We start from the raw sequence: 19,037 nt of genomic DNA, 5'->3' as shown, positions 1-19,037 counted from the left end.
TTCGTTAAAGCAATAACAAAGTTTAGATTCATGTTGTATTGAATAGTTAAGGCTGGTGTGAGTTGTCAGAGCAGAGGTTTGAAGGTTGGTGCGCGTAGTGAAGGAGAATGTGCGTAGAGTCAGTTTGTGTGGAGAAATCTACATGCTAGGAGAGTCAAGTTGAGACTGGAAGTTAAAATTAGGAGGCAGACTACAGGGGTAGGAGTCAGTAGACACAGACTGGTCTTTTCTAAAAATATATCTAGGTGCAGAACCTGCTAAAGAAATTCCCCTTTCAACCAAACCCTCCCTCCTGAAATTAGAGTAGAGGAATGTGAAGCTAATGTGGATATAGGTTTAGAGGAATATTTTGTTGCAAATTGGGACTTTAAACATGCTATATGTCTACAAAACTATAAACGAATTCTACTGATACAGTGGTACCTCTACTTACGATGTCTCTACCTACGACATTTTCTACTTACAAAACTTCTCAGCAGGAAAATACTACCTCTAGTTATGAAAGAAATTTTGACTTCCGTAAGGTAAAAATACAGTATTGGCTGATACTCGCAGCTCCCACAGGTTCCTGAACGCATTATTCTCATAGCTGCTCTGCCATTGGCTATTACCTAGTATCTTCCTGGCATCCCATTGGCTAAGAGGGACCTTTGTGTGGAGCTCGATCGGTGTTTATGCAAGGTCCTCGTCATTAGGCTCTCGACCAGTGAGGTGTTCTGATGGTTTTGCGCAAATATACTGTATTAACTTTTTGAGTATTCGCTATGGACCCCAAGAAAGTGATGGAGAAAAGAGGAAAAGAAAAGACAAAGAAAAGAGGTTTTTTTGTCCATGCAAACAATGCAAGAGATAATAGAAAAGCGTGAAAAAGGGATGCTTTTAGTTGATCTCGCCAAAGAATATGGCTGTAATGCATCTACAATTGCCACGGTATTAAAAAAAAAGGAAGTTTAAGGAGTTTAAGGCATCGTGTGGGTGGTTGGAGAAGTTCAAAAGGAGGACTGGAATTCACTCTGTTGTTCGACATGGTGAGGCAGGAACGCATGAACCAAAGAGGGCAAAAAACGATGAGGACAGCAGTTAAAAGGTAAATGATCATCGTTTTTATTCTTTTCTCTATTCTTTGTTTTTTACGTTATGCAAAACTCTCATTTATTGTGTAATAATCCAATAGTAACATGTATTTGTTAAATGTTTTGATGTATTGATGTATTTTTATGCTTTATAAAACATTTATGTCGGAATTTTGGGGGACTTGGAACGAATTAGGGCATTTGCATGGAAAACGCGTTTCTACTTAGGACATTTTCTACTTAGGTAATTTCTTCCAGAATCAATTAATTTTGTAAGTAGAGGTACCACTGTATTAATGATTAAGAATTTGGAGGTTCATAAAATATGATTGTATGCAATTAATTAACAAATTGCTACAACAGAAGAGATAGTAAAGACTAAAACAAATAATCTGCATGTATTAGAAAAGAATACTGTATATGGATCTGTACAATCATATCTTTGAATACCATACATGATGCCTTAATGCAAAATGTCCATAAGAGAGATTCATTTTTACTGTAGCAGAGCAGCATTTTAATCATAAACACTTGAGAGGACAGCATGTGACATGACCTCTGTAGCATGAATGCGAATACAGTACAAAACATTCATTGATCGACCCATACCATTAGCAACAGCCTAAGCAGCTATTCCACGTTTTCTCCCAGGTAATCTTTCTTGTTCCATCTTCATGTGTATATATGTCTGAAGTATTTTATTTATCCTATTATTTATTCCTAATTCCTAATTTTTCTTCATATGCTGCCTTTTTTTGTGGTACTTTCTGAAGCTGTGCAGCTGAAACAATTCCCCCCTCAGGGATTAAATTCTAATTCTGTTTCAGATTTATAGTTTGTTCCCAGGCCAGATGACATTCTATCTTCACAGCATTTTATTAGGTCATCTCCCATTTTGATACTAATCAGATGCCTAAAAGACTAGGGTGTTTTTTGATGTGCTCAGTAGCTGAACTCAGATGTGCTTCCTGAGGTCTTCACCCCATCTTAAAGGTTAAGCCTCCCTTGTGGAGGAATCTCAATGTAGCTTCAATCTCACTCAATCACAACACAGGCCTCAAGATTCCCCAGAAGAGGTGGTCGCGTGCAGTAAAAATAAAATGGGATATATGGACAGTCAACTATCATAGCTGTGCTAGATACAATAAATTTAAGATTACAGTATAACACACCTACATTTATTTTATCTTAATATGGAGTAAATAAATTTTGTTGTTGTTTCAGCTCGTCTCCTCCTCCTCAAAATATAAAATGTTTTTAAATAAATGTGCAGTAATGACCATTGATTATAATTAAAATTCTACAAAGAATCCCCTTTTCAACCATATTGGTATTTTGTAAATCAATCTGAATGTGAAGCTGCCAAACTTTATCTGAAGTAATATTGTAGAACTTTGACAATTATAAACCGACAAAGAAAAAAAACAAAAGAAATCCCCACCAACTCATCCATGGTCCCTAAATTTCAAGTAAGATTTTTCCTTTAGCAGCAGCTGTTCTTTACATTGTTTCAGCTTTAAAAATGCAAAACATATCCATAGTTCTACCTTACAAATCACAGTAGCTTTTGTGAAAAGTGGGTAAGCCAGTGGTGTTGTTCACTATGGAGGTGCTACAGCACATGGTGTGTACTAAGATAAAGAGCTGCTTTGCTGGAAGGGCAGAGCCATCCCCTCTAAATATGCTTGTTGACAGAGTTGTTTTCTTTACCTGCTCTGAAGTGTGACAAATGTATTCACTACTGCCGGTGTGTACCTTCTAATAAAGCTGATATATGTAGTTATTAAAATTCTCTCCAGCCTGGATACATCCAGAACCTCCCAGCAACGTGTGACTGTCCACAGGGCAACTTTACCGATGGTGTTGACATCATTTTCACATTTTTTTACACTTAATCCCATGTGGGCCACTGATGCAGTTTCATATGCATTTCACTTGTATTTTATCATGTCAGTTAGTCAAATAAATAATCCAATCAATCAATCAATCAATCAACCAATCAATCGATCAATCAATCAATCAGTAGCCACCTAAACACTAAATATTCACTTAGTCTTGGGCACCACCAGTATTTCATCGTCATCTTGGATACTATATGAGTGGAGAATCCGGGTGTTGTATTTCATCTCCTCTGGACCAAAGGCGCTGTTCTTATCGATGTAGTAGAGTCTCATGCTGTTACTGGACAGCTGAACAACGTGTGTCAACTGCTTCTTCAAGTCAGCTACTGTCTGGTCCAAACGGATGCTCAGCTGTGACAAAGAAACAGTTTTCATATCAAAAGGAGATGAACTAACAGAACTAACTTTGGTTGCAAAGCAAATACTATACTTTGAAATTTTGTACACTGAATTGAAGAAACTAGCTGTTTATAATAAGTTTATAATAGTGGTTAAGGTGAAACATTTGGCCACAAATATAAACGCAGTCACACATACACTTTCCACTCGCACATGTAGTTTTGTTCCTCTACATGTGCAGTTTTTTTACTGACAATTAATTTATGTATACCTTTTGAAGAGCATAACAACGTATAAAATGTCATAAAAGTTTTAAGAGATTACTAGATTTGAAGTCTCAAGCAAAATTCTACTAAAATATGAGAAAATAGAGTCAACAATTGCTTTTTAACCAATATAATTGAAAATTCAGACAAAGCTTGACATGTGTTTTAAATACTGAAATCCCGTATTTAACTAAATGTTAGAAAGTACTCAACACAGAGAATCTCCATTAGGTCAATCTCAAAGTTAGTTAGATTAAGAGAATTGTTGAATATTCAAGAAACACAGAAAAAGAAGGCAGCATATGAGGAAACCATGACTGTCTATAACAAAGCAATGTATGTGGAAAGAAAACCAAAGGACACTGGAAACTTGAATATTATTCTATACTATACTGGCCAGATAGTCACCACTGCTACAACCCATCTACAGTCCACTCCTTCTTAGATGGTATCTAATTGTTTATGGAGCAGAAAGCTATTCCGTCTAAAGTACCCTATTTCTAATTATAAGGGCACTATAATAACGACATAAAATTAGCTGAATTGCTCTTGCTGAAATAATTAGTACCCTAACAGGGGTTGGCAACCCAAAGTGTTCAAAGAGCCATATTGGACCAAAAGAACTAAAATCAAATCTACCTGGAGCAATAAAAAATTAAAGCCTGGTATATGTCTTATATGAAGGGAACACAGGCTGCAATTGTATGTAAGTTTTATTAGCTTACTGTCAAAATAACAAGGTAGACTACAAAGACAAAGACATAATGACAAAGACATAACGAGTATTCATGAATAAATGTTTATTTTCCCTGCTGCACATCCAGGCGAGACTGACACCATGTGACTACTCTGTTGTACATTATATGTGGTGCTTGAAGTTTAACTTCCATTACTATATTAATGTATTATATTCCGTTGCAATGATCAACTCGTTAAATCTGCTCGCATATCAAAGATGGCTCTTTGTAAATACTGTAATCCCTGTTGATCTCTTTCAAAGAAGGGAAGTGCGAGAGCCTCTCTGTACATCCCTGATGAATACAGTCAACTTGAATTCCAGTGACAAAACAGCGTTTTCCCGCTCCTGGAGACTTATTGAGCATGTTTAGGTGACTTGTCATATCCACCATTAAGGGCAGTTTTTCCAGCCACTTGGTGTCTCTTCCAGTTGTGGGTAGTTCAGGTCTTTGCGGCAGTGGCTCAGCGGTAGAGCAGATGTCCTGTAGACAGATCGCCCCAACCATTGGCGGATCGAATCCCGCTCCCGCCAGGACATCTTCGGAGGGAGTGTGAGCTGACGGTGGGAGGTGTCAGCTCACCTCCCAGCCACTGCCGAGGTGCCCTTGAGCAAGGCACCGTCCCCCCTACAAGCTGCTCAATTGGGGCGCGTTCCTGAAGCCGCTGCCCGTCACTCTGCCTCCCCATGTGTGATGTTTGATGTGTGTACTAACTGCTAACTGCATGCTTACAGGCCCCCCTGTGTGCTGTGTTTCACGGGGCCTGTGTATACACTGATTGCCATTAAAACTAACACAAAGAACATGTAAAAATATACCTGAGTGACTATGTAATTTCCCTGCGGGGATTAATAAAGTGTACTTCTTCTTCTTCTTGCTTTCCAGGAATTTTTTCACGTGTTCTAAACAAGAAACAATGATGCAAAACCTCCCCCCTGGTCAGCCATTGGACTTTGATGTGTAGCAGGAGAGCCGAAAATTCACTGTCAACTTCATCTAGCAATTTTCTTAACTGACGGTGAATTATTGCTTATGCAATTATCTTGTAAACCATCTGATTGACAAAGTCCCTCATCTCCATGCACTCCAGTGGGAATGTATTTTTTATACAGATTTACAGAATATTCTGTAGATATACATATATAGATATACAGATATGTAGAACAATGGAAAACATTAAGAATGTTTGTCAGGCTTGTCCACCTACATAAATCATATTAAAACCAAAAAAAAAAAAAAACCCTCCCCAGCTTTTTCTATTTTCATACATTTTTAAAAATGGTCCAGGAAGTGGCACTAATCAGCCGCATACAGCTCTAGAGCCACTTGGTGTTGACCCCTGGACTACAATAAGGTATTACTTCTAGTCCACTTAGATCTTTCAACATTTGATAAAATAGAATGTCTTATATGTCTTGAAATTTTTCTTTCCAGTTCAAAACTTACAACAATGTGAGAAAGTTTTGTTTGCTATGGAGATTGTGTGTCTGAGAAACATGACATTAACAGTAGTGTTATAAAAGGGGGGCTGCCTCTGTCATTTACTGTTTGCACTATTCAAAAACGTTTCCATTGTTTTTCAGATAATACACACCTACTGTATACAGTGTATGTCTTAGGGTTGAGCTGGGTACTCGTTTCAGACGAGTATCTGGTACGGATAACGCATTTTTGACGAGTACAAGCACGATACGAGTAAAACTTGCCAATACCTGTGCTCGGGTTGACGGACAATTCTCACAAGATTTTTAACAAACCTTCTCAATGTTTCCCTCACAGTGAATCTCCACCTGGGCGTGGCAACGAGGGCGGAGGTCAATCTCAGCAAGAGGTTCCAGCTTCCCATACTTGGTTACCAAAGAATGGTATCTGAGAAAGCAAAGATCAGATTGTGCATCACACTTCAGAGTGAATACATGATTTTAAAAAAACAGAATTGATCAATCACTGTACTTAGTGAGTGTAGCATACCTGTAAGGTAGCTCCTCTTCAGGGTAATCTAAGTGGTAACGAATAAAGAACCTTTCTGCATCCTCTCTTTCACTGTCAGTCACAACACTTCCATTTAAGAGTGATATTGAAGGGAGCCTGATGGGAAGAATATAAAAAAGTAAATATACCTACTGATGTCCTCTAATACCAATCACTTATTAGTGACATGAGCTGACAATAAAAGCTTTTCCATCTTCAACAACATAAAACCAAAATCTATTGTCAGTGATGTGACTGATCAGACTCACTGTGCTATCATGAGGTTGCGTCGCTCTGCATTGGTGTATGTCTGCAGTAAAGGAATGCCTTGTAGCCGGACCTCTTCCAACTTGGGGAAGAAGTTCAGCTTCTCAATGTCATTCCAGTGGTTGAGACCTGACAAAACAGTTACGGCAAAATAAAGGACAAAAGAATTGGAAGGAGGTGTACAACACAGTTGCAAAGTGGCGCAGTGGTTAGTGCTGTCACCGCACAGCAAGGCGGGTCTGGGTTTGAGCCCCACTCTGTGCGGGGTTTGCATTTTCTCCCCGTGCCTGTTAATTGGCCGTTCCAAATTACCCCTAATGTGTGAGTGTATGCGTGCGTGGTTGTCTGCGTCTCTGTGTGTGGCTCTGCGGTGCACTGGCCTCATGCCCTTAGTAAGCTGGCAAAGGCACCAGCTCCCTGCAACCCACCACAGCGGATCAAGCGGTAAGAAGATGCATGTAAGAGAGAATATCTAACCCACCTTCTGGCTGACTGATGTAGCAGATAATAAAGATGAAGGAAATCTAAGAACGAGTGTTTTTAATATAAAATCAATTAAATTATTATTAAATAAATTATTAAATCATACGGTTGTTTAGTTTTGGAGAACCATATGGAATACTGGCGCTACTATGGAGCCATACATGAGACACTCGCCCCCACCCCTCATGCCCGCACACACACACACACCCCTGTGGCACTTAATATTAATAACAACAACAACAACAATAATAATAATAATAATAATAACAATAACAATATAAGGAGACATTTAGTGATGAATAAAATCTGAATTTGCAACTTTATTCAAATTCAACACAGTAGTACTTAGTTTTCAAGTAAAATGACTGGTTATTTAGAGTATTTCAAGTACCTGTGATAACATTAATAACAATAGATAGATAGATAGATAGATAGATAGATAGATAGATAGATAGATAGATAGATAGATAGATAGATAGATAGATAGATAGATAGATAGGACGAAATTGCACAATAACACAAAATTCAAAGAGTTTTTAAAGGAAGCAAAACATTCTTACATAAAATCTGTTCATGTGCCTTTTTTCAGCAAAACTGTGTTTTAAAAACAGTAACAGTGCGTAACAGTTACACAACATCCAACAAGTCTTTCAAGTTAACATGGAAGTTTTTGAGCAGGATTTTTGAACAGGATGATAAAAAAGTCTCAGTATTTACAGCATTGCGGCCCTCATTTGTTAATGAAGGCTTTTTTGAGCTCACTCTTCCCAACCATCCAGGTCCTGCAGCACATGATGGAAGCTGCAAGAATAAAAGACAAATTACAGATTGTATCATGTAACACCAGTTACCATAACAGCATTGAGAACTTTATCCTGATATGACTAAATTCACACTGTAATATCTCTACGTTTCACAAATAAGGACATTCAGTTGTGGTGGAAAGTTTTTAATACAATAAAATAATACAATAATATAATAAAATAATATCATCTAAGTGAACCAAAAATCTGGAGTGCTGTGTGTGTCATATTATTCAGCGCTTGTGAAGGTGGCCCCAGGATGTCTCGAGGTCATGAAGACGCTACATGAAAATAATTCCTGTTAGACCATATTTGGAAATGCTTGCATGACTGTGGGTATCCTTTGAAGAAGTTAGACACTGACAGAAGCAGCCAGCCAGATCATTTCATATGCCATACCTGAAATTAGAATGTATGTTTCTGCACAGGGTCATCCAAAGAATGTCTGCAGCAGATCCTCACAGGGTTCACGTGACTAATTATATTATGTCATCAAATAGTTTTGTGAAACTGTCGACTTGATATTTTTGGTAACGTCTTGAGGTCATGACGTACCAACTGAAAGCTCTTAAAGAACTGGTTGAAAGCAGATGGGCCGAGGTTAATACCTCCCCCTAGTCGCACCTTTAGGGTATAAAAAGATATGTGATCCATTTCCTAGTTTGTACTTGAAGTTTTTTCCTGTACCCAGAATATTCTGCAACCACACACTGGAGGACTTTTTCATCGTCTCCAGAGCTCTCATCATGCTTAGATAAGTATCTGTTGAACTTGTCTGTTTGTTGAACCTGTCTGTCTGTCAATATCATTGATGATATTATTGGACTCATACTCAACCTGTGGATGATATTATTGTACTGCTACTCAACCTATACATGATTTGAATTGACAAAATAAATATCTTGTGTTTAATACACTGTCTCCTGTCCTTAAGAAAAACGAAACCCCCACCACACAGTAAAACTGAAGGAAATGAAACAATCACAACTTTTTCTTTTTTTAATTTCCAATCAGTATTTATAACATTTATAATTGTATCTTTAAAATGTCTCAGGCTGAATTAATCCTTATGAGTATCAGTTTAAGGAGAAACATCACAGATTATATCTCATTTTATCGTTCTAACCATTTTAATTTATTTTAGTGTTTGACCTCGATGCACCTCACACACCTGCAGGTTGTAACCTATCAACAATTTTACAGTATTTCTGTTTTTGCAGATCATAAACATGATTAAATTCTTCACGCTTTAATATCATCATATCACACACCCCTAAATACCTGATTAGTTGAATAGTTGTAAAGTAAAATTATATTCTAGATTGACCAATCTAAAACTGGCTTAGCCATCTGTGCTAAAAGGGAAATAAAAGATCAAGTTGAATAACTGAATGACCTTAAAAAAACAAAAGTATCAAATCAAGTACAGGTATTTGGAGTAGGGTGACACATACTGTATGTACAGCAGAAAACAGCAATAGACAACTTCTGATCCGATGAATTGTCATGAGTTACATGTGATGTTTGTTCATTTATTTCTCTACAAAATGAAACCTGATTAAAGAAAAATAAGTCAGAAAATAGCAAAGGGAAAGTTAGTAAACTAAATGTCTCATCTTTACACAATAAAACATGTTTGGTAGTCTGTGAAAACCTGTCGGAAGTCACTGACGTTCATTTATTGCTTAGAGTCAAAATAGAAAGATTTTAGCTATTTTGATATTTTTATGAGTTTTGTACTTTCAACCCTGTACCAGATATATCATGGTGAATACGTATTTCAAGAAAACAAAACAACAAAGTACTTATTTTAAAATTTTGCATCCTTCCGTTCAGCTATCCATCGGCAAATCCATTGAAAATGATCGCACATCCAATCATGTTATTCCTGGGTCATATTATGAACTTTATGTATACAAAAAAAATGTTGGTGCAGGAAACAGAGGTGATGAGGATGTGATGGGCAGGTTTGGTATCCAGGAGAGGAAGGTAGAAGGACAGATGATAGTTGACTTTGCAAAAAGGATGGAAATGGCTGTAGTGAACACTTTCTTCCAGAAGAGGCAGGAACATAGGGTGACCTATAAGAGTGGCGGTAGGAGCACACAGGTAGACTACATCTTGTGTAGACGGTGTAACCTGAAAGAGATCAGTGACTGCAAAGTAGTAGTAGATGAGAGTGTAGCCAAACAGCATAGGATGGTGGTGTGTAGGATGACTCTGGTGGTGAGGAAGATGAAGAGGGCAAAGGCAGAGCAGAAGACGAAATGGTGGAAGCTGAAAAAGGAAGAGTGTTGCATGACTTTTAGGAAGGAGTTAAGACAGGCTCTGGGTGGTCAGGAGGTGCTCCCAGATGACTGGACAACTACAGCTAATATGAGCAGGGAGACAGGTAAGAGATTACTTGGTGTGTCATCTGGAAGGAAAGTAGATAAGGAGACTTGGTGGTGGAATGAGGAGGTACAGGAGTGTATACAGAGAAAGAGGTTAGCCAAGAGGAAGTGGGACACTGAGAGGACTGAAGAGAGTAGACAGTATAGGGAGATGCAGCTTAAGGTGAAGGTAGAGGTAGCAAAGGCCAAACAAGAAGCTTACGATGACTTGTATGCTAGGTTGGACAGTAAGGAGGGAGAGACTGATCTATACAGGTTGGCAAGACAGAGAGATAGAGATGGGAAGAACGTGCAGCAGGTTAGGGTGATTAAGGATAGGGGTGGAAGTCTACTGACAGGTGCCAGTAGTTTGATGGGAAGATGGAAAGAGTACTTTGAAGAGTTGATGAACGTGGAAAATGAGAGAGAACAAAGAATAGAAGAGGTGACTGTTGTGGACCAGGATGTAGCAAAGATTAGTCAGGATGAAGTGAGGAGGGCATTGAAGAGGATGAAGAGTGGAAAGGCAGTCGGCCCTGATGATATACCTGTAGAGGTATGGAAGTGTCTAAGAGAGGTGGCAGTAGAGTTTCTGACTGGGTTGTTCAACAGGATCTTAGATAGTGAGAAGATGCCTGAGGAATGGAGGAGAAGTGTGCTGGTGCCCATTTTTAAGAACAAGGGAGATGTGCAGAGTTGTGGCAACTACAGAGGAATAAAGCTGATGAGCCATACAATGAGGTTATGGGAGAGAGTAGTGGAAGCTAGACTAAGGGCAGAAGTGAACATTTGTGAGCAGCAGTATGGTTTCATGCCAAAAAAGAGTACTACAGATGCAGTATTTGCTTTGAGGATGTTGATAGAGAAGTACAGAGAAGGCCAGAGGGAGCTGCATTGTGTTTTTGTAGATATGGAGAAAGCTTATGACAGGGTGCCCAGAGAGGAACTGTGGTATTGTATGAGGAAGTCTGGAGTGGCAGAGAAGTATGTTAGAGCGGTGCAGGACATGTATGAGGACTGTAAGACAGTGGTGAGGTGTGCTGTAGGTGTGACAGAGGAGTTCAAGGTGGAGATGGGACTACATCAGGGATCAGCTCTGAGCCCCTTCTTGTTCGCTATGGTGATGGACAGGCTGACAGACGAGGTTAGACAGGAATCTCCATGGACTATGATGTTTGCAGATGACATTGTGATCTGTAGTGAGAGCAGGGAACAAGTGGAGGAGAAGCTAGAGAGGTGGAGGTTTGTCCTGGAAAGGAGAAGAATGAAGGTTAGCCGCAGTAAGACAGAGTACATGTGTGTGAATGAGAGGGACCCAAGTGAAAGAGTGAGGTTGCAGGGAGAAGACATCAAGAAGGTGGAGGATTTTAAGTACTTAGGCTCAACAGTCCAGAGCAATGGAGAGTGTGGAAAAGAGGTGAAGAAGCGTGTCCAGGCAGGATGGAACGGGTGGAGGAAAGTGTCAGGTGTGATGTATGATAGAAGAGTTTCAGCTAAAATGAAAGGAAAGGTGTACAAAACTGTGGTGAGACCAGCGATGTTGTTTGGCCTAGAGACAGTGTCACTGAAGAAAAGACAGGAGACAGAGCTAGAGGTAGCAGAGATGAAGATGCTGAGGTTCTCTCTGGGAGTGACCAGGAAGGATAGGATCAGGAATGAGTACATCAGTACATGTTAAAGGTTTTGGAGATAAAGTCAGAGAGGCCAGACTGAGATTGTTTGGACATGTCCAGAGGAGAGATAGTGAACATATTGGTAGAAGGATGCTGAGTTTTGAACTGCCAGGCAGGAGGCCTAGAGGAAGACCAAAGAGGAGGTTTATGGATGTAATGAGGGAAGACATGAAGGTAGTTGGTGTGAGAGAAGAGGATTCAAAGGACAGGGCTAGATGGAGGAAATTGATTCGCTGTGGCGACCCCTGAAGGGAAAAGCCGAAAGGAAAAGAAGAAGATGTATACAAAAAACTTTAACTATAAGATGGGCCAGCCACCAAACATAACCTCACGTTACACTTGCTGTTTACATTGCACACACCTATAGGGACCATAGGACTGAGGATGCTGAGACACAGCCGAGGAATCCTGTGGAATGTTCAAAGCCATTTTTCTCACTTTTAACCTTTTGTCCTACAGCAGATTAAAATGCTCATGGCTTATGATCTGAAATCAGTCTCAGTTATGATTAGCTGAGAAATTTTATATATTAAACTTTTTTTTAAAATTTTTTATCAACCTTGCTGTTTCATTCACAAATATATCTTAGCTGGTGTGCTTGTGCAGCAACTCCTATTCCTTTTCAGCTGGGAAGCAAAGAACGAGCCAGGCTTGATCTACAATGTGAATCTGACTAAATGCCCAAACAAAACACGTGTACGGTATCATTAACGCTAGCTTCAGCAGCTCTGGGTAGCATGACTTTACTTGGCAACACTTGGGAGTGTAGTAATTGTAAATGTGACTTTAATTGTAAAGTTATATATAAAAATGGAAAATGCATAATTCATGATAATTTAAACGGTATCAAAAAGATTAGATGTCTCATGCAGTTCACAGCCATATACATTTTTTTATTCATAACCAAAGTCCAAAGGATTCACTGTGAGCATGACTTGGCTCTCTATCTTATTTTCCCACACATATTTATGAACAAATTTGTACAACTTTTCTGTAACAGTTCCATAAATCATTTAACTATCACGACCAATATACTTACTTAGAGTCCCTTTGACTTTGACTTTATCCAGCACCGTCTTCCCATCTGGCACTTTTCCTTGTTTCCCAAACGCCACAGCATTCCGGCACTCCTCTGCAGTGAACAATTCATCTCAAAACAAGATGGAATCAGGGAAGGCAGTCTTTCTTTGCTTCTGCATGGATTGCAGCCAGGCGAGTAGAAGACAAGTAGAGGCCACTTTCTGGATACAGCTGTTGCTTCCCAGCCTGAAGTTGCATCTGCTCCATTTTGTCCACAAAGCATTCTAATGCCTCAAAGTGCTCACCACCTGGGACACAAAAGATAAATGACCTCACAGGGATACAGCAGCAATCATAAAGTCAAGAGAAGGAAGAGACATGTTTGGTCAAAATCTTAACCCATCATGAAATCTTTGGATTTAAAAAAAAAAAGTTTTAGCTTCAGCACCCAATAACTACCAATGTCTAAAGTCCTTACAAATATCTATAATTATAATTTTATTTTGCACAATTGATCATTGCCCAGATTATTTTACATTATAGTTCATTTTACACTGCTTGGGTATACAGTACTGAATAGCAATTGGGTACCTTAGGAAAACTGTGATTGAAAAAAGGACTAGTGATAAAGGAACAATTGATATCAACCAGAGACAAAACAAACTTACTTATACCAGACAGCACATTCTGGAGTTTAGCTTTCTCCTCCTCTAAGTTTCCCACCTCTGCCCTGCATGCCCCCACATGGCTTCCATGATCTGTTTTCTGTTGATTCAAATTCAAAAACAGTTCTCATCTGAAGATGAGCTTGAAGATGTCTCATGTGTAGACATAGTAGTTTGAATCTGATCCTGAAGAGCAGCAGCTTGTTGTTGTGTAACAGGACTCTACAGCATTTTGAGAAAGCTGTGTTTGGCTGTTCCAGTAGGAGATGGTGGCTGTCTTTGCTGGTCCAAATCTATCAAAACAGGCTGATGTTTTGATAGGTCTGTAGGTCTATGATGATGCTGTGAAGGGTAATATTGATGCATATGTGCAGATGACTGAGAAACTGGAAGTTGGCACTGTGGCCAGGCAGTTATGGGCTGATGTGGCTGGACAGGTAGAGATGATTCGGTAGATGGAGGTTGGTACACTGGCCAGGCAAGTGGAAACTGGATGACGCCGTGTTCCACAGCATGTGGGGGATCCTGTGCAGAGATGGACTGACCTGCTTGAGGTAAGGATGGAAGGTTGTAGAATCTTTGAGCTGCTGCATCACTTTTTTTAATGTCCTTATTTGTGGCCTTTTTTAAAAAAATCCACTGTCTTGTGAGCTTTTGCGATGAAGTCCACGGTGGCACTGTAGAATCTGTTGTCAGACCATCATGCAAGAACTTCTTCTCCTAGCTTCAGATCTCTGAGGCAAGCGATGGGTTCATCATCTTTGCTTAGTATATCACAGACATTAAAATTTTTTGCCGTGTATCCATCCTCAAATGTCAAAAATACTAAATGACCTAAAAATCAACACAAAAGTAAATAAAGGAGATTTTGAGTAAACCAGGGCTGGCTAAAAATCAATCTTAATTAAACATACAACTATATCTTACTTGTCTCATTTCTAATCCTTTCAGACCTTAGCAAAACCAAAAATCTTCAGTATCACTTCACATTTGTCTTTAACTTTATTCTTTTTTGCATTTGTGTCACACTTCTTTTCTCATACAACTTTTTGAATTATGCACTCTTCTTTAACTTTGCTTTTTTCTCATTCAGTATTTACTGATTATTTATTTTATTATATTTTTTACAAATGTTCTATGAAGCACTTGGTGCTGGAATTCTTTGTTGTAAAGCACTTTGAGCTTCAGTTCTGGTATGAAAGGCATTTTATTAGGTAAGCATTATTATTAATTTATAAATCAAAAATCTGCTCAATTGGGTAGGGTACAAAAAGGCAATAAACTGTGCACAGTTGTGTTGTGGAGAGCATTTTATCACTTTTTAGTATTTTACTATGTTATTAGAAGCACTGTCGAAAGTATCTATACTCAGAGTATTATTACCCAATCATTGTATCCGGATACAATATTAAATTGCAAAAATATTGATACTGACAGCACACTCCATCACAACACCTCTTGAATACGTGTGCTGTGCCGACAGCATCCAGCAGACTAAGTGCACACACTGTTTCTCTCAAAGTCACAGATTGAAGCTGAGAAAACATAAGTGTACTTATGTAGCCCTGGATTCTCTGATTACACAGTGAGGTAGATTGAAATGGGAATCCTGTTACGATTTGATAATGGGGTGGGGGTCATTGATGTTACAGTTCTGATCTTTATTTTCTGCACAATTGAAAATGGAATCAAGTATTGAGTATTTCCAATACTGGGTATCAGTATTGGAAATTCTAGTATTGTGACAACCTTAGTTCTTACATTATTAAATACATTTCCCATCTCCATAATTTAATCTTAATAATTTAACCAATAGAGTTGCAAATTTCTGAAGTTTCAAGTGAGGGTTATACGCTCTTAACATTTCCTAAAAAACAAAACACTATTTGTGCCTCAAGTTTGCCAACATATTGATGATTAAAAAACCCAATGACACCAGAGAATGTCAAAGATTTCAGTGACAACAGTGTGTAAAGTAAATTAAAAATAACAGTAAATAATAGCTTATACCATCTCTGTCATCTCTGGGTGAGCTGGGGTCTGGTTCGTAGAAACTCATCTCCTTTGGTGGGTTTCACACTCTTTTGGGCATCTCTTTTATTTTATGCTGGGCCATTCATCCTGTTCAATACATAAAAGCACAACACATTAATTATTTAAAAAGGTGGTTCACTGTACAACTCTTCTTCTTCTTCTCCTTTGGGCTTTTCCCTTCAGGGGTCGCCACAGCCAATCAGTTGCCTCCATCTAACCCTGTCTCCTGCATCCTCTTCTCTCACACCATCTACCTTCATGTCCTCTTTCACTACATCCATAAACCTCCTCTTTGGTCTTCCTCTAGGCCTCCTGCCTGGCAGTTCAAAACTCAGCATCCTTCTACCAATATATTCACTATCTCTCCTCTGGACATGTCCAAACCATCTCAGTCTGGCCTCTCTGACTTTATCTCCAAAACTTCTAACGTGCTGTCCCTCTGATGTACTCATTCCTGATCCTATCCATCCTGGTCACACCTAAAGAGAACCTCAGTATCTTCATCTCTGCTACCTCCAGCTCTGTCTCCTGTCTTTTCCTCAGTGACACTGTCTCTAGACCAAACAACATCGCTGGTCTCACCAGTTTTGTACACCTTTCCTTTCATTTTAGCTGAAACTCTTCTATCACAATGTACAATTATTTTGTTTAATCAAGTCATTTTTTTCCTCATGGTTTGGTAGAGCAAATCATTGATATCTATGGATACACAGATTGTATTAATTTAACTATATTAGGCTACTCAAGAACTGAGAAAGATGATCTAAATCCAGCAGACCAACAACAGTACAACTCAAAGACATTAACGGAATGTTACAGTAAAACTCCAGGCTGTGATTTCTGTAAGGATTGCACTTTTCTAGCGTAAGTTGTATGGCTCTTTTGTTCTGGACACTGCTCATAAACCCTGCTCACTGATAACATATCTTGGAAATGTGAACCTTCTCAATTCCCTACGTCTCGACCTTTGTAATGATAATAGGTTGACCATATGTTGATTTCCAAAAAAAAGAGGACACTTAGATCGGACTTCAGATACTCACAAAATACTCAGTTTACCCAGCAATACATGCAACATACATGCATTTCAAGTATGCCTTCTCTGTATGGATAGGAAACTTGGTTATACAACAAAAATATTTTTTAATAAACAAAGACATAAATTCAGATAGGCTTCTTGTGGTTATTAACATGTTATGTTACCCCAAAAAATAATCACCCTTTAAAAGGGATCTAGGAAAAAATAAAACTGAAATCTTTGAAATCAAATAATGACAGAAACAATGCATCTTCTGCATTCGAAAATCATTTTAACAAAATATCTCACTATCTTTTCAATATAACGATGTATATAATAAACAGCCACACAGAGGTAATTAACAAATTAACAAACAGAAAATATTACTGCTGTTTATGGGCTTTTTTTGGAGTTCATGTGAAATAGTCAATTTAAGTACATGCTTAATGGTCCCGTGAAAAACAAAGTAAACAGGCATTCCCACTAATGTCTAAATCCCCCCAGGGGCCCCCGGACAATACGTGGACAAGTGGACATGTGCAGGCAAATTAAGGTCCTTACCTTAAGCAAGCTGCATGAAGCTAGAGAAATGTGTGGCGCTACAACAAGACCACAAAATTTTTCAGTCATACAAAATTGATGTAAGTTCAAGTGGTCCACTGTTTTTAGAAATAGTAATACTTCTATAAGTATAATTTTCAGAGTTACATACACATTAGCTAACCGTAAGTTCAAGGCTACGTGTGGTCTTTGCTTATACCTTCGATATCTATAGCGTCAATTTGACACATGGCAAGCATCAAAAAGTATCAGAACCAACATAAACACTTGCTGTCTAAATCTGGCAAACTTTTAGCCCAAGTGAATTTGCCAAAGATACTTACCTTTTTTTTTTAATGAGCTGCAATGTCCTCCATTCCTCGATCTTCCCGGCAATGGATTCAGACATTAAGTTAGTTAAGTCAGTCCCCGTCATAAATTATCCAATGACGACGCTCGAGCTCCATCAGTTAAAAATGCTGCGTGCCAAGAAAAATGCGTCCAAAATGCTGCAACATCATTGAACAGGATCTGAAATCATTGGACAGGTCCTGTTCAATGATGTCACTTAGACTTACAGGGTTCAAAGGTCATAATGTGTGCGCGGCAAGTGCAGCCATAGATGCATTATAAAGACAGTGATAGATAGATAGATAGATAGATAGATAGATAGATAGATAGATAGATAGATAGATAGATAGATAGATAGATACTTTAATGATCCCAAGGAAAATTCAGTGTCAATAAACGCTAATGGTACGTAATATTTGTCTTTAGTTATCATACTTGTCAACCCCGGGGTGGACTGATTCTTACGAAAGTTTTAATTTGCTCTTACATCTATGCATGTAAGCTTACACAGTACTTGTAGCCCAGATGTAATATTTGAATCTGGTTACATTTCTTTGATAAGATCGGCAAAATGGACGGCAACAGCAGCAGGCATGTTGTGTTCGGCAATGAATTGCGTGATCAGAATCTTTGCTTTGGTCACCCCATCAGATGAATGTGTACTATAGGTTTGAACGGCTCGTGTTGTTTTCGCTCGCTCCGAGCATGCATGTTTGAAAAGGTCCACCTGTACAATTACTGCATGCTGAAAGCATACAACTTGACCGTTAGCTTTGTACAATACATTTTGTTAGTTCATGAGTTTTGTAAAGCTTCATTTGTAACTAAAACTTTTTACACCTTCAAGATTTGTATATCATATTATTTCTTTTCCATTTACAACCTTATAATACCCCGATAAAAAAAAAATGTTTAGAAAGATATTATATGCCAGTTTTCTTTTATGCGTTTTAAACAGTGTGAAGTCAGCAATTGTTTTCATTATGATGATGATTATGATTATTATAAATAATAAAATTATATTTATATGTAGAGTGCTTTTCAAGTGCTTATTTCTACAGTTGAAATATTTCAGTTGGGTCTAATAGTTTTTAAAAATGGCACAGAGGTACAACTCACGCTGGAGAAGAGTGAAGAGCGAACAAAATATTTACAAAAGATACAGAAGAAAAGTAAGGAAATGCACATTTTAGTATATTTTTAGAGTCACCTGCAGTGATTTAGTATAAACACATTCACCCAAGTTCTGTACTTAAGTACAGGGGGTACATACCTTGACACTTAATATTTCCACCTCACTACATTTTGGAGACAAATACTTTATTGTTTACTACATTTATCTGATAACCATAGTTTTAATTTACTTTGAAGATTGCAAAGTCATTGGAACTAAAGCAGCATATTTTTTAACTAATTTGAATCACTGATTGAACTGACTCAGATGTTCAGATAAATGGTTAATATCAGATCTGGTAATGGGCCAGGTCAATAAACCAACCCATACATATAAATTCATATGTAATT

At 38.4% G+C, this 19,037-nt stretch overlaps 1 protein-coding gene across 3 annotated transcripts in view; it reads right to left on the bottom strand.

Moving 5' to 3' along the window:
* Window positions 1-941: 941 nt before the first annotated feature.
* Window positions 942-19,037, bottom strand: part of tbcela (tubulin folding cofactor E-like a) — a 57,180-nt gene continuing 39,084 nt past the window's right edge. For all 3 annotated transcript variants that reach the window (XM_068316903.1, XM_068316905.1, XM_068316902.1), the window contains exons 7-10: window positions 6,557-6,683; window positions 6,288-6,404; window positions 6,074-6,185; window positions 942-3,325 (exon numbers count right to left, since the gene is read on the bottom strand). In XM_068316903.1, coding sequence (XP_068173004.1) covers window positions 3,119-3,325; window positions 6,074-6,185; window positions 6,288-6,404; window positions 6,557-6,683 — 563 coding nt within the window. In that variant the 3' untranslated portion in view covers window positions 942-3,118. The remainder of the gene's footprint in view (window positions 3,326-6,073; window positions 6,186-6,287; window positions 6,405-6,556; window positions 6,684-19,037) is intronic.

This window comes from Antennarius striatus, chromosome 6 (assembly GCF_040054535.1).
Source record: "Antennarius striatus isolate MH-2024 chromosome 6, ASM4005453v1, whole genome shotgun sequence".
Taxonomy (NCBI): domain Eukaryota; kingdom Metazoa; phylum Chordata; class Actinopteri; order Lophiiformes; family Antennariidae; genus Antennarius; species Antennarius striatus.
This window is presented reverse-complemented; position numbering and strand designations above follow the sequence as displayed.